A 15,678-nucleotide genomic window follows, 5' to 3' on the forward strand; every position below is an offset into this window, starting at 1 on the left:
ATAATTTAAAACCACTTATACTACTAGCTTCATTTAAGTTAAATAGAAGAAATTATTCTTATGTTAAATAAAAGTCTGAGTAAATTAGTGAATGAGTTTGGGAAAGTTTAACTGGTTATCCCTACATTAAATCTGGACATTACACATTTAAATATATAAACTTAAATTTAAATTTTATCTGGTGATAAACGATATTTTACATATTGATGAAGAGAGAATGAAGCGCTAAAACAAGTACACAAATATTGGAAGAATACTAAAAATAAGTATTTTACATATTTCCAAAATATATTAGTAATGTGATTATCATAGGTACTTACTTAATTCTCCTAAAAATAACTTGCATTATAGAAAGAAAACAAATAATTAACACTAAAATGTAGAAAGGTAATAAAGAAGACTGTGTCAATCGCAAAAAAAAATCTTGAGATGGTGCCTGCAGGTATTTTTGACATAGGAGCCAATTCATTGTAAAATTCCTATAGAAGACAAAAAGCATATTAAAACAACAGGTGTTTTAAACTTCTGAACATGAAAGTACTGTTTATCTCAGTAAAAACTTAGACAAAACAAAATACATATCCTAAATCCATTCACTTGTAACAGGCAGATCCTACCCTTTACAAATGAAGATAATAATAGCATTAGTCACTTTCCTCAACAAACTGCTCCAATAAATATAAAATTGTTGCTTTTTGTTAACAAGTAATGCGACCATCTCTAGAGCCCAGTATAGCTTTAAGAGTTTCACTTTCTGTTTTTATCTGGAAGACAACAAAAAATTTTGCTGTCCATCTTCTACATCTGCACTATCCAATATGGTAGCTACTACAGCTACATATGGCTATTAGCACTTGAAATGTGGCCAGTGCAAATTAAGTTATACTTTTAAGTACAAAATACACCCTGGATTTCAAAGATAAAAAAGAATAGAAAAACAAAACAAAACAAAGAAATACAAACTATCTCAATAATTTTTATATTGGTTACACATTAAAATAATATTTTTGATGTATTGGATTAAAATAAATTATTAAAATTAAATTCACTTGTTTTTTTACTATTTTAAATGTGGCTACTAGAAAATTACATATGTAGCTGACATTATATGATTATTAGACAGTCCTAATTTATATTGATGAGTGTAACTCTACTGGGACCTATTTTACAAAGAGATATCTTATTATTAAGACAGAAATCCTAATATTTGAAATATGAAGCTTTTGAGCTATTAGAATAAGGATAAACATTTTTTTTTTTTAACCCCAAGCTAAATATGAGCAACAGGACTCCTAGTTATATGTAGTTTTGTCTGCATTCTCACTCCCAATCCAGCTCTAACCTCCTTAATCCCTTGCCCTGGGGAAGGAGGTAAGAGATGGAGTGATGTTCAGGAGTGTTCACAGAAAGATGGAGAATGTCTGCTTCACAAATCACTAAATTTAGAATAAATGGTTAGTTTCACTATGTGTCAAATAGCAATACAGCTATATCAAAGAGGCTGTCATCAAAATATCTTGTACCTACAACAAATGTATCTCTTTTTTATCTGCCTATTAAAGTTATTAATTCTTAAAGGTCCAATTCAAATCCCAATTTAACAAATATTCTTTCCATATCCCCCAGTCTTAATCTTTCCTTCCCCACATTCCCATAACATTTTACTTATACCTCAATTATAGTGCTTAATGCAATCTATCATGTGTTAGATTGCAGTCATTTTTTGTATTCTCCCAGAGTTTCTGGCTGAGTTTCCTGCACATCCAACAAATATTTATTAAGATTTCTTTAGTGCTTCTGAAAGTCTGTCTCAACAGAAATGTTTTCTGAAATTCTGGTGAACTTCAAATCCTAATATCTAACTGGCATATTTCAGGATAAGGCATGTGCTATTTATACCACCCATGTTATTAATTGTACAAAAATTATATAATGAGATGGCCAAAGTACAGGGACCACGTCTTACTCTTAAAACACCCAGTGCATTAGTTTGTGAAGCAAATCTAGTACCTGACACGCTAAACAAAGGGGCACTACAAAACATCAACTAAGAAACACTGGACAAAAGCAGCCCTTAAACCTAGGTTCATTCTAGAGTCTTCCAAGGTTAAAGGGAAAGTTAGTGAAAAGGCCAGTCAATTATGGAGGTTTGCAACCAGTTTTTACCAATTGCCTTCTGTGTCAGGCCCACAGATATACCTGAAAAGGACATGGTCCCTACCCCTATGGAGCAGCTGGCCTTTTAAAGGATCCTTTTATCTTAGTACTAGACATCCATATATGACTTATACTTCAGAAGATTTCTGCAGTGTTTAAACAGTGTCAAATACTTTACTAACTGTGATATACCACAACATGAAATTCCATGCACAGTATCTAAAATCCCATGTAATCACAGCAAAGGATAATAAAGTTCTAAGGTATATTATATGAACTAGAGAAATGTGTAGGTAAAAATATATTTTCTGTTATGCAAATAGAGTCTGTCAGTACATAAAACCATGCATTTCATTTAAATTTTAAAAATGCATTAAACAAAAAAAGTGTAACACTATTCTTGAATTTAAAAAGTCAGCTTCTGATCCAATCCACTAGTATTACCCCTAGACGAGATTCTTTACTATGAAATAAATATCTTACTGTCCACCGCTTTTTTATGCTACACCCTTTTTACTGTAAGCATTTTCTAGATGTAATGGTTAAAATTACCGTAGTTTTTTATTCATTCTTAATCTGCCATTTATCCTGACATTAGATTACATTATTGTTCCTCATGAAGGGAGAAAGTAGCTTCAAAATACTGTGATGCTATTAAGGTTTAAGTATATTAAATGAGATTTTTTTTTTAATGAGAGAAAACAATGTCAGGTTTCTTTTAGATATTATAACAGCCCAAATTATTTTTTTCCTAATTGGTATGTAACTAGGTGTATACTTCTTCCTTTGATTATTTTTGTTCTTTATCTTCTAAGTGGTAGAGTTAGGTAAATTTACATAATCTTAAAACTTACTTAGTCATATTTAGTCCAAATTTTACTTCAAGGAATTTCAGCATGTACCCATTTTCTTTGTGTGGGACAAATGTCTGGAGGGGAAAAACGCTAATTACAACAAAGAACTATTAGCTATACTTATAGCAATATGAAAGAGAAAACACAGGAAGACTACAAAACCAAAAATAGGAATGAAATAACACATGGTATAACTATGAAGCAAGGGGATTTATCACCATAAATTAAACACATTACCTTATACTCAAGCATAAAACTATTATGGGATTGTAAGATTTCAATCTTATCCCACTTGGCGTAAGTAACTTACCCACTCTTCCGAACATCTTTGACTCATCTCAATTTGATCCATATATCACTTAATGTTAATTGGGTAATGATGACATTTTAAATTAAATGAAAAATAAAGTATATGTATTTGTTAAGTATATTGAGAAAAGAATCATAATCCTATTTTCTCACCTAATATGCTAGCATGATCATTGGTCAACTCAAAATTATACTGTACAAACTATATTACCTTGCTATCTCATTACTCTCATTAAACTTTAATCCACAATATTTCATTACTTAATTTTTACTACATGAATCTCAGACAGAGTTACTTACCTTCATTATAATATTCAATGTCACTGTCAGAGTACATACCAGGTAAAAATTAATCACTTTCATTATTTTAGCTACAAAAGTTCCTTTCTTCACATTTAGCTGTGGGGGAGGGGAAACAAATGGACAAAGAAGGTATAAAAAATTAACAATTAAAAAATTCACCATAAGAATGATAAAAAAAGCAATTCTAATTACCTGAAGGCACTTAACGAGCACTAAGGCTACTACTAAGCTTAATAAAGGAGACACCAAGAAAGCTGAATTCTCAAACTGTAGTAAATATCCCAGAAAGAGAGAAAATATATAGATTTTATAAACTTCATGAACCTGTTGGGACAAAAATAAAATGAATGAGAATAAAATGAACTTCACTGTACATATTTTCATTAGTTTTGTTTAGAATAGACTTGACTATAATTATAAAGTAAATGGTCTATTATAATTTAGGACAGTATTGTGCAAATGTTCAATCCATATTTTTAATGTTATGATAATGTAATGAATTTATTACTTCCTTCTTAGAAAGAACTCTTGCAAACAAAGCTAAAAGCTTTAAAACCACGGACATCTAAATCAGACTGGTAAAACCTTTAGTGCCAAGCTCTGACTTAATTTCACTTATCCATCTATGGTACACCAAACTGTACAAATTGAAAATAATAATCTTTAGCAGAAGTTCCCCAAATCTACCCAGTGAAAACATACCACCATGAGATGTAGCACTAGAGAAATATTTTTGCATTTGGTCCACTGAACAGTGAGCATAAAAATGCTAAATTCAATGTCCTATCAGAAGATCTCCCAGGAAAGTTATATGTCTCAGTAGATTTCTTTTCTAAAACTTAATAGTATAATTTAATCTATCATAAAGTTAATTCCTTTTAGAAAGGGAAAATTAAGACAAAATATAGGCAGTAGGTGGAAATAAATCAAAAGGCAGAGTGCTAAAAGTGAAAAATTAAAAAAAAAAAAAAGAAAGAAAAAGAAAAGCACAATAAAACCCGAAATAAAAATCCCTAAAGAGGAGAGGACCATTTAAAAAACAAAACAAAACAAAACAAAACAAAACAAAACAAAACAAAACAAAACAAAACAAAAGATACCTAACTGTTCGGAGGCTGAAGCTATGACTGGGAGAGGGCACAATGGGATCTTCTGGGTGCTGATAATGTTCTATTTCCTGATTTTGGATGCTGGTTCTATAGTTATTAACTGTCTCTTAGCTCCAAACTTATCCTTCTATCCCCTGCCTCATAACGCTGGGGATGGGACTCTCTCCAATCTACATTTCTGCTTTTCCGGTTGGCTTCCTATTAATCTCTTCCAACAAAACGCAAGAGAGATTACAGGTTGGAGGAGAAAGAAGGAGCTCATTCCTTCCTATTACTTCCTGTCTGCTTGCAGGTCCTGTGAGCATCATCTCAGTGATGCTTCTTCACTCCAAGAGAGCAATTCCTTCATGAGGCTGCTGAATGCAGCTGAAGTTTTTCCAACCCTTGAATAACCAGCTTTAATGCATTCTCTTGCCCCAGAGACCCAAATGGCAGCTGGCCAGAACTCCTTTCTCAGAGGTCTGGGTCCCATTTCTACAGGGCTCTTCTGTCCAGTTCTGAGACACAAGCAAAGCTGAGTAGACCCCTTTCCAGGGTTCCTCCTTTAAGTTTTAATAATTCTAAACTCTTTGTTCCCTCAGCTCTAGGGGTAGTAGCTGCTTCCTACAGTTGCTAGCTCTATGATACTTTCAGGTTCTTATTACCCTTTCAATTAGCAAGTGAATGACTTTATAATTGGTTAATGATTATATTAAATTCTATTTTAATAACCTAAATGTTGGTACTCACAAGTATTCTGGACCACCTGAGTATATGGGATGAAGAAAAGAGAAAAGTAAGAAGATTCCTAAAATCTGGTTTGGACAAGGTATTAAATACTTAATAAATGTTTATAAATAAAGATAAGAAATAGCAAAAGAGAAAAAGATGAAAAAACAAAAGGAACCAAATGTTGACGGGCACCTTTAAAGACCTCTTGCAGGAGTATAAACTGATACAGCCATTCTGGAGAAAGACTTGGTATCTAGTTAGATTGAATATGCATGTATCATTTGACTGGTAATTCCTTTATCAGGTATAGAAAAATGTGGTACTTATGCCACATGACATGTATAAAATGCCTATAACAGCACATGAACAATAAATTGGAAAAAACTGAAATGTCCACCAACAATAGAATATATAAATAAATACAAATGAACGAGATATAGTTTTGTATATCACCATGGATGAATCTCAAAAGCAAATCAGGCAAAAGTAAACAATACAGTATATACAACATATGTTTTAGGGATACATAGGTAGTAAAACCATAAAGAAAAAAAAGGAAAGAACTAACAAGATTCAGGACAGTTAGCCTCTGCTGGGGAGGGAGCAGGATAACTAACTCTTCTGGGGAAGAGTTAGAAGGGCTTCTGGGGTATTGAAATGCTCTACTTCTTGGCTCAGGTCGTCAAATACTCAAATTTTATTCTAATACTATATATACAGTATAGATATACTGTTTTGTACATGTTCTGTATTTCACCTTATTTTTCTTTCTAATTAAACAAAAACAGAAAGAGAAATAGCTAAAAATGGAGAGGAACCACAGGGTGACTCTGGTTAAGCAGAACAAGTTTAAGGGAATTTTCAAAGTGCTTCTAAAAGGGACAGAGGAGAATGAACTTTGCAATCTTTTGCAAAGTATAAATCAGAGTCTATTAAAACATTTTCAAATAAGGCTTAAAATCTAAATGGTTTGAAGATGCAACACTATAAAAATATTTATTTTTTGGATTTAGAAATTATAATTTCAAAATGCCGTAATACCTTGTCACTTTGTTCCAGTGAAAAACTACCTAGTAAGAACAGAGATATTGCTTGAAGAAACAAGAGATAATGGCTGTACTCCCACATCATCATAAACGTGTAAGTTGAAGCACTCATCAATAAGTAGCAAAACCTCTAGAGAAAACAAAAGAAAGAAACTAAATATCAATAGCTTTATTACTGTAAAAAAATCTATGAGGTTGTTACTTCAAAGTGGTAGCTGGTTCAACTTTAAACTACATAATTCTTGAAACTTTGTTTTTAAATCACATAATTATTAGTAAATCCTTACATAAACAATTAAGATCAACCACTGGTCCTTCAAAGTTTAACATCACATTGAGAATTTCAGGAAGACAAAGGAAAAAATAAAATTCAGTACAATTTTCTTTCATTCTCAAAGAGGTAAAGTAATACATATAAGAAAATGGTGGCCTTTACTAGACTTGGCTCTGGTGGGCTTTTATTATTGTGAAAGTAATTCCTTTCACCCTAGAAAATATTTTCACTTCCATAGTGCTTCATATTTTCCTAAGAGTTTCCATTTAATTAGTCTGTTTATGTCTCAGTCTATTCTACAACCCATGGAAAAAAGTCCAATGCTTTTTACACTTCCTCTCATCAAAAGTGTGGCCTTACCTTTCCCCAATGCTTGTACTGTCAACCATATAAAACTCTTAGTTGTTTTCCTCTGGCTGAAGAACTAAACACATGATTTCATTGCCCTTGCCTAAAATGTCTGGCTGAAATCGATTCTGTCCTTCCAAATGTCAGCTCCTAAGTGATCCTTTAGTGAGAAACCAAGTCTGTGAGAAATCTACTGTCCCTCAGCATATTTCTAACAACAGTGTCTACTTCTTCTAGGTATCTGTTTTTTCATTCCCAATTCGTCCATCAGCTATTGTGTCAAATGACTACGTTCTGATAAGAACAGTGAAGGAAAAGGACAATAAGGGTCAAGTCAAGTAACCGAAGATAAGAATTGTGTTCTCTAAATTATTCAGACTCAACTGACTATACTCAGTGATAAATTCCAGCGAAATACCTCAGGCCATTAGCAGATATAAGAATTTTCCAGCATCCTTAAGAAGATTAAGACCAGAGAACAAAATACAAGAAATAGAAAATTTCCATCAGTTGGTCAAAGAATACTAACCACAAGGCCCAGAAAGGCTCAGCAGTATAGAACACATAAATTTCTGTTCCTCAGATTATAACAGCTATAAGAGAAAGTGTTCTGGAAATCTTCTAACATGGAACAATAAGAACTGCAATAACCAGGCCTGAAACCACCATCAACAGAAAATCCAGTTACTGAAATTAACAAAGGCTCAGATCTAAATCTAGCATAACTAACCTACTGGCCATTTGGAGAGTACTTTGATGCAGAAGAAAAGCTACAACATAATGAAACAAACTGCTAATTTCAAAGGTTTATTCTCAAATTACTTAAGAACATGCAGTGAAAATAAAATAGAAATATACAATGAAAAATATATGTCAAACACAATCTGGACAATTAGCTGAGTTTTTCTTTTCTCTGAACATTTTCAAAATTCTGTGCACTCTTGTTCACCCCTTATCTTGCTCACTTCATTTTCACCTATGCCTTTATTGGGAGCCTTTTATATATATATTACTTAAGTGATACATTAAATGGGTTTCAGTAATCAACCACAGATGTCTCCAGATGGCTCGATAACCGCACAAAAGATCTGAGCTTAGATATCCTGATGCAACTGGGACCATGAGATCTAGCTTCAAGAATGGGAAGTAGAGTACAAAATATGTGATTAATACATACATGTTCCTGGAAAACTACTCAGCCATGGAAAGGAGTAAACTACTGATATATGTAACAATTTGGATGGATGTCAAGGGCATTAGGCTGAATGAAAAAAGGATGATATACTATATAATTTCATTTATATAACCTTTCACAAAATTATAGTTATAGAGAGATCAGTGGTTGCCAGAGGTTAGGATTCGGGAAAAGATGTGACTATTAAGGCAGTTTCTTTGTAGTGATGGAACAGTTATACCTTAATTATGATGATAATTACTTGAATCTATCTACACGTGATCAAAATTTATACAACTATACATCCTTCTTCCCCCCCAAAAGGAGTATATATTAAAAAGTTAACATAAAAAATACATATATATATTTTTAATTTACTTTAAGATTCATAAGAATTTGTAAAAATCGTATAGAGAATTCCCTCACTCAGCTTCTTCCAATGACAATGTCTTACATGACCTTAATACGTCAAAACCAGGAAACTGACATTGGTACAATATTATTAATTCAGGTACAGACTTTAGATTTCAAAACACACACACACACACACACACACACACACAGAAAGCGGTTGGTGGGGGGGCAAACATAACTGAAGAATTGGGCAGTTTTGCTTTTCAAAAAATTGAGTTGTTAAGCTGAAGGGTTAAGAATACACCATGGTTAACTTGCTTTTTCCTGTCATTTAAAAAAAAAAAAATCCTTAACATTGTTATCCCTTTTAATATTTACATATAGATATTTTGCTCTTGTTGTGTACTCTTGAGTACCAGATTAACGGCTATTATGAATCAAACAAATGATAAATACAACTTTTCCTCTTTATTTTATTACTAACAAAGAAAGAGATAGGGAGGGAGGTAAGGAGGAAAAATGTGATGAGTACTTTGAAAACAGAAAAAGACCACTGTGGTTAAATAAAAAAGGAGAAAGAAAATGTAACTTAAAATAGGAGTATAACCTATTCTTGGATCCTTCAAAAAGTATAGGGTCTTTGGTAAACAACTAGATGAAAATATCCCTTTCACTGTGTATCTATTTGCACTGACTGAATTTTTTAAACTGTATGTGTAATGTGTATGTGTTACTTTTTTAATTTTAAAAAAGTTACAATAAAAATATTAGAATACATACATAACTTGGCAATAGGAAAAAGATATTCAGAAAATATCAAATATGGTATAAAAGGAAAAACTAAGTTTACATATCACACTACCTTTTGCAAAACTTTTAAATTAAAATAAATAATAATAATTTTATTAAAAAGATACTTAAACTCTTTTGTAGGCAAAAGTTTTATTTTAGTTCAAAAAATGGTATATACAAAGAAGCTTCGACAGTTCATTTTGCTATATTAAACTCTTCTTTCAAAAATTGAAGAACTATTCCTCCCGAAGAGAAGGCTGGACAATCTAACAGGAAAACACTCAATTATAGACTCCCTGATGATTAAAGAAAATATTCTTGCTCAGAAAGCTCTTTATACAAATCCAACAAAAGGAAAAATTACAAATCTGAAATGTGTTAGATATTTTACATTAAAAAAGGGAGACACTAGAATTATAAAAATGAAATAAAAAGTTTGCTATACTTGGAACATTTGTCATCACTGAAAGGAGAGAAGAGTACATTTTGCAAAGATTTAAGAAAGAAACCAATTAGTGCATCTTATTTCCCAGACAACCAAGTTCAATAAAAGCCTTTCCTTGGTCCCTTTGGCCTTTTTCTAGCCAAGAATTCTTAACACAAGATATGAAGACTGTCCAAGGATTGCTGTGTTTCAGTTAATTTCAATATAATTGGTTGCCTTTATAATCACATTTATTTTATTTTATGCATTTAAAATCATTATTCTGAGAGTCTGTAAACTTCACCGCACTGCCAAATAGGTTTATGGCAACAAAAACAAATGTAAACTACATGGGACTATCGTCTGAAACTCACTAACCTACCTATACCACAGCCACAGAAAACAGTATAAACAGAAAATATGCAGTGCTACCACAGAAGTTAACATTGTAATCATTTGTAGTCACTCTATATCTTCATTAATATTTCTTGAACTTGTGATACTTAAAGGCCATCAATGTTCCAGAAGTGAGAGAAATGGTAAAACAACAATAAGACATTACTTTTCAAAATAAGATATTCTTCATATATGTATTTATCAAGTAACAGCACTAAAACAATAGAACATCTCCTTTCTCCTAAAAATAATTTACTGTCAATCAGATTACAGAATAAGTGTTATTTATAACAAGATTACCCAACTATTTATTACATAATTAGGCTTCACTGAATTTAACTTAACCCTTAATATGATTAGCTTTAAAATTATGTACATTTATAATACATCAAAATTAACTTTGACAAATAAATTTGTATCTTACCTCTCCATAAGTATTTAAGTTGCTTTTTAAATAGCCTGTAAGTGCAGCAACTTGGCATGCAAAATATGGTAGTGCCCAGTTTTCTCTTAAAGGAATGGAGTATTCAATTCTTGTTGTATCTACCCTAAAATAAACCACAGATGAATACCAAATAGCAAGACATTATATTTATGTAACATTACTTTTCAAAGCACTTTCACACACATATCATTGTTCTCCATAACAATCCTGTGAGGTAGGCACAGACAGAGCCACTGTTGCCTATCCATCATCTTTGAGCTAATTGTCTCTCCCCTACAACACCCTCCTCCAGAAGACTTAGCCTTGCTGTGCACTGCTTGATGAATAGATGGGACTCTGAGAATTTTAAACAGGCTGTGAAAGATATAGCCTCATGCTACAGCACAAAGCTTGCTCTAGAGTGAGTACACTGGATTTCAACCCCGCTCCTCCCTTCCCTTAACGAGATGGCTCCCCTTCTCGGGAGTACAATGTACACTACATAGTTAGCAGGCCTGGCAGATCTAAAGTTCTTATATATGAAATATGAAGCTTAGAGAGGTGATATGACTGAATCAAGTCATATAGCTAGTAGATGGCACAAGTAGACTTACAATGCATATCTTCTGATATCCAGTTTAATAATCTTCTCAATCAACAGGTTATCCAAAATTAATATTACAGTAGTCCTTTATGTGATATATCTAGAGACCTTTGAAATTTCCCAGAATCACAAATACAGAGTGTCTTTGTAAGCTCCTCCTGAGTTTCTCCTCAATTTTCATTGAGAGCCTGTTTTCTCCTCTGCATATCCTCACTACAATGGAACTACCCTTCCAAGAATCATTAAATTTGGATCTTATACACCCAATGGTTATTTTTCATACAAAAAAACAGAGGCACTGTTGCTTTATAAACTTTATGTAAATTGCTGTATAACTCTCTTCAGTAATGAAGATGGACATGTCACATGTAATTTACTTCAATCAAATTGTGGTACAGCCATACAACAGGATACTATTAATACTTAGCAATAAAAAGTAATGAACTATTGATACACCCAAAATATATGAATCTCAAAATAATTATGCTGAGGGGAAAAAACAGGAACCCCCCCCCACCCAAAAAAAAGTATATGCTGTATGACTCCACTTATATAAAATTCTAGAAAATGCAAGCTATAGTAACAGAAAGCAGATCATTGATTTCCTGGGGACTGTGGGGAAGTAGTAGAGGTGGAATAAGAAGAGGGAGGTTTACCAAAGGGCACAAGGAAACTTTGAGGGTGATGTTTATTATATTGATTTTGTCTGTGGTTTAACTAGTGTGGCTAAATGCCTAAACTGATCAAATTGTATTACTTTAAATACTGTGTTTCCCCAAAAATAAGACCTAGCTGGACCATCAGCTTTAACGCGTCTTTTTTTTTCTTTTCATTTTTCGTTCTATTGGGGAAGGGGAACAAGACTTTATTTGGGAACAGTAAGGATTTTTGCCAAGTCAAGTTGTTGTCCTTTCAATTTTAGTTGTAGAGGGCGCAGTTCAGCTCCAGGTCCAGTTGCTGTTGTTAGTTGCAGGGGGCGCAGCCCACCATCCCTTGCGGGAGTCAAGGAGTTGAACCAGCAACCTTGTGGTTGAGAGCCCACTGGCCCATGTAGGAATCAGACCAGCAGCCTTCAGCTTTAGGAGCACGGAGCTCCAACCGCCTGAGCCACCAGGTTGGCCCCCTAACATATCTTTTGGAGCAAAAATTAATATAAGACCCAGTATATATAGTATACTGTACTATAGTATAATATAATACTGGGTCTTATTTTAATATAAGACCAGGTCATATATAAAATAATGAAATATAAGACCGGGTCTTAGATTAATTTTTGCTCCAAAAGACGCATTAGAGCTGATGGTACAGCTAGGTCTTATTTTGGGGGAAACACAGTATGTAGTTTATTCTATGTCAATTACACCTCAATAAGAACATTAAAAAGTATTACAAGAAAACCTGTCTTCTATAAATGTATATGTAAATGAATATATATATTAAAGATATATATATATATTCAATAATATATATTCAATAATATATATATCATTTAATATATTATTGAATATATATTATATATATTAAACGTATATACACGAACATTAAATGAAAAACCTGTAAAGAACTTAACAGTGTCTATAACCTAGTAACAGATCTTAGCCCTTGTATAATTATGTAATGAACTGTTTTATTTAATAATATATTATGAGCACCTTTCCATAATATGTCAACAAATATACTTTAAGAACATGTAATGAATATGGCAGACCATTGTATAGATCTACATTATCTGATCAATTACCTATATTTAAATACTTCCTTTGTTTCCTATTTTATCTATTACAAAGTTTTTAAAAACTTGAAATAATGTTTTTGTATAGTAATCATTGATTTCATGGTTTACTTTTAACCCTCTAATTCACTTGGAATTTATTTTAGTAGTGTGCAGTAAGTATTTTTTTTTCCAAATTTGGTTATTCTACAACCATTTGTTGAACAGCGAGTATTCTAAAGGCCACCTATTTCATACAATATTATTTCTGAAAAATTGTTGAGAAAGTTAACTTTCTAAAACACAAAAAAGAGGGGGTGGCCAGTTAGCTCAGTTGATTAGAGCCCGGTGCTCTTAACAAGGTTGCCAGTTTGATCCCCGCATGGGCCACTGTGACCTGTGCCTTCCACAACTAGATTGAAAACTACTTAACTTGGAGCTGATGGGTCTTGGAAAAACACACTTTAAAAAATTAAATTAAATTAAAAAGATAAACAAGAGATTCACATGTCACAGTCAGGAAATGGAGAGGAAAGAGAGGATGTCTAGTCTCAATTCAGGATTCTGCCAACAACTTCATCAGCCCAGAATTGGGAAACTTAATCTGGCAATCCCCATTCCAAAGGTTCACGCACTATCCTTACCCAATTCACAGATTAGTGCAGTGAAATTTTTAAAACTCTGCACCAGAAACACTGGCATGAAGGGATCCTTCTCTAGTGACTGCATGCAATACAAACTGAACTAAATCAGATCTCCACACCTGGACAAGCCTTCTCACTGCTACCTCCCTGAACACCTGGGCTACTCACTCTCTTTTCCTCACCATGCTTGGTGGTATCGAGAACCAGAAGACTAACAGTGGGATGTGACAAAATTAAATTAAGACCCATGTTTTCTCCCCAGTGGCAGAGTCTAGCAGATAGCACAAACTAGTAGTTCAAAATAATACTTGTTAGATCAGTTGGAGTTCATAGACCTACAGATATAGTCAGACATCAGCATGCTGAGTTCATTTTTGTTTTCATTTTAAACACATCATATAGTATGAGCATAATTTGAATCACCTGGATGACCACCTTGTAACTCACTACTGCCAAAAGATTTCAGGACTCACTTCCATGTTTGTGTTAACAGTCTAGTTGGCAACACAGTATTACTTCCATTGGCTGGGGCTAATCAGAAAAAAATGAGATGGTCTCAATACTAAAAGATATGTTGCCAAATTAAAACAAAACAATGTCCTGATCACTGTAGTAAAAACAGATTTCATAGTGGCCTAAACAGAGCAACATGATGAGAATTGAGTAATCTCATGGTACCCAGCTGTGTAGGTTTGTCATACTGAAAGCACCTGCTGGACTGATATATTTACACTAAGAGTTAGAAATTTGGCTTCAACAAAACATCATTTTTCACATTAAATGAGTATTTTCAGTTAATATTTTACTGGTTTGTTATTTCACTACTAAATTGGTTTCAACAGTAGTGTTAAGTCTTTTTAAGCATAAGGAGCTTTTACCATGTTTTATATTTAAGCAGCATTATAATTCAAATTATTTAAGACAATACATGGAATCCAACAGAAGATTTAAATATACAAAACTGAAGTTTGAGAAACACTGAGTTAGATTACACATGTAAAACAGTTTGACACGTCAATGCATATATAATGTGTAAGAGTTGAAAAATACCTATACAATATAAGTATAATTTCTAATGGCTGCATGTTCCCTTTGCATTGATGTATTACAATTTGCCTAACCATTATTTTATATTTAGGTGGTTTTCTAATTTTTCATATTATTACAATATTAATATTACATATTAATGCTATAATAAATAAGTTCAAGTAATGAACTCTTCCCTTCTTTTTTGGAAGACTTCTTTGGAATAAAATGGAATTCTCAAAACTTACCACCTAAAATTGAAAAACTTACACCTTCACTAGCATCCTGAGTATGTTAGTATCATCAGAACAGAACCAGCGCCACGTGTTACCATCATTTTCTGTTAACTGTACCTCTGTGACATGTGTATTCACTGCATCTTACCACTTTATCATTACCAGTGTATTCAGTTACCTTTTTTTGGCCAAATATTAAATTTAACATAGACTTTTAATGTTAAAAGACTTTTAATCACATATATTTTCTTTGCTCTTCAAATACAAAGATGTTTCCACTGAAAGTGATACCCCGGTATATATTTGTAGATGAGAAGATCAGTGGGGACCAAGAACAATTTCCATATTGCTTACATGTGAAGCTGGACTCAGGTTAGCCCTCTTTGGTATAAGTCTTTTCAAAGGGAGTCATTTGCTTCTGACTTTTCCCGAGTACTGTCTGCACAGTACTATTTCCTGAAATTTCCTTGAATTTTCTAGTATGTCTACATCCTTTAGTCTGAACAAACAGCTATTTTATTTATTTATTATTATTTTTTTTTATTTTAGGGGAGAGCGCGAACGCAGTCCCCCACTACCACAAATTATGCAGTCGAGTTTCCCACATTTGGGGAAATCGCAGGGGTCAGCACATCCGGATAAGCCTCGCCCTGGGAAAACCACCTTCGTGATCATGGTATCTCCCCTGCCAGGTAAGTATCAAACAGCTATTTTATAATGCTGCTTTCCCCTTGTGGTGTTAAGAAACAAGTAACACTGGGCCAGTCTGGTGGCTGAGGTGG

At 33.1% G+C, this 15,678-nt stretch overlaps 1 protein-coding gene and 1 pseudogene across 12 annotated transcripts in view; both read right to left on the reverse strand.

Moving 5' to 3' along the window:
- DPY19L4 (dpy-19 like 4) overlaps positions 1–15,678 on the reverse strand; it is a 73,740-nt gene that overhangs the window by 28,008 nt on the left and 30,054 nt on the right. For 9 of the 12 annotated variants that reach the window (XM_074316899.1, XM_019713357.2, XM_074316901.1 and 6 more), the window contains 6 exons: positions 10,676–10,799; positions 6,485–6,619; positions 3,816–3,947; positions 3,621–3,719; positions 3,012–3,085; positions 321–479 (listed from right to left, as the gene is read on the reverse strand). In XM_074316899.1, the coding sequence (XP_074173000.1) occupies positions 321–479; positions 3,012–3,085; positions 3,621–3,719; positions 3,816–3,947; positions 6,485–6,619; positions 10,676–10,799 (723 nt within the window). The remainder of the gene's footprint in view (positions 1–320; positions 480–3,011; positions 3,086–3,620; positions 3,720–3,815; positions 3,948–6,484; positions 6,620–10,675; positions 10,800–15,678) is intronic. The other 3 variants (XM_019713359.2, XM_019713358.2, XM_074316902.1) reach the window with 3 other exon arrangements.
- On the reverse strand, positions 15,443–15,596 carry LOC141567989 (U1 spliceosomal RNA; annotated as a pseudogene).

The sequence above is a fragment of the Rhinolophus sinicus genome, linkage group LG12, assembly GCF_036562045.2.
Source record: "Rhinolophus sinicus isolate RSC01 linkage group LG12, ASM3656204v1, whole genome shotgun sequence".
NCBI classification, from domain to species: domain Eukaryota; kingdom Metazoa; phylum Chordata; class Mammalia; order Chiroptera; family Rhinolophidae; genus Rhinolophus; species Rhinolophus sinicus.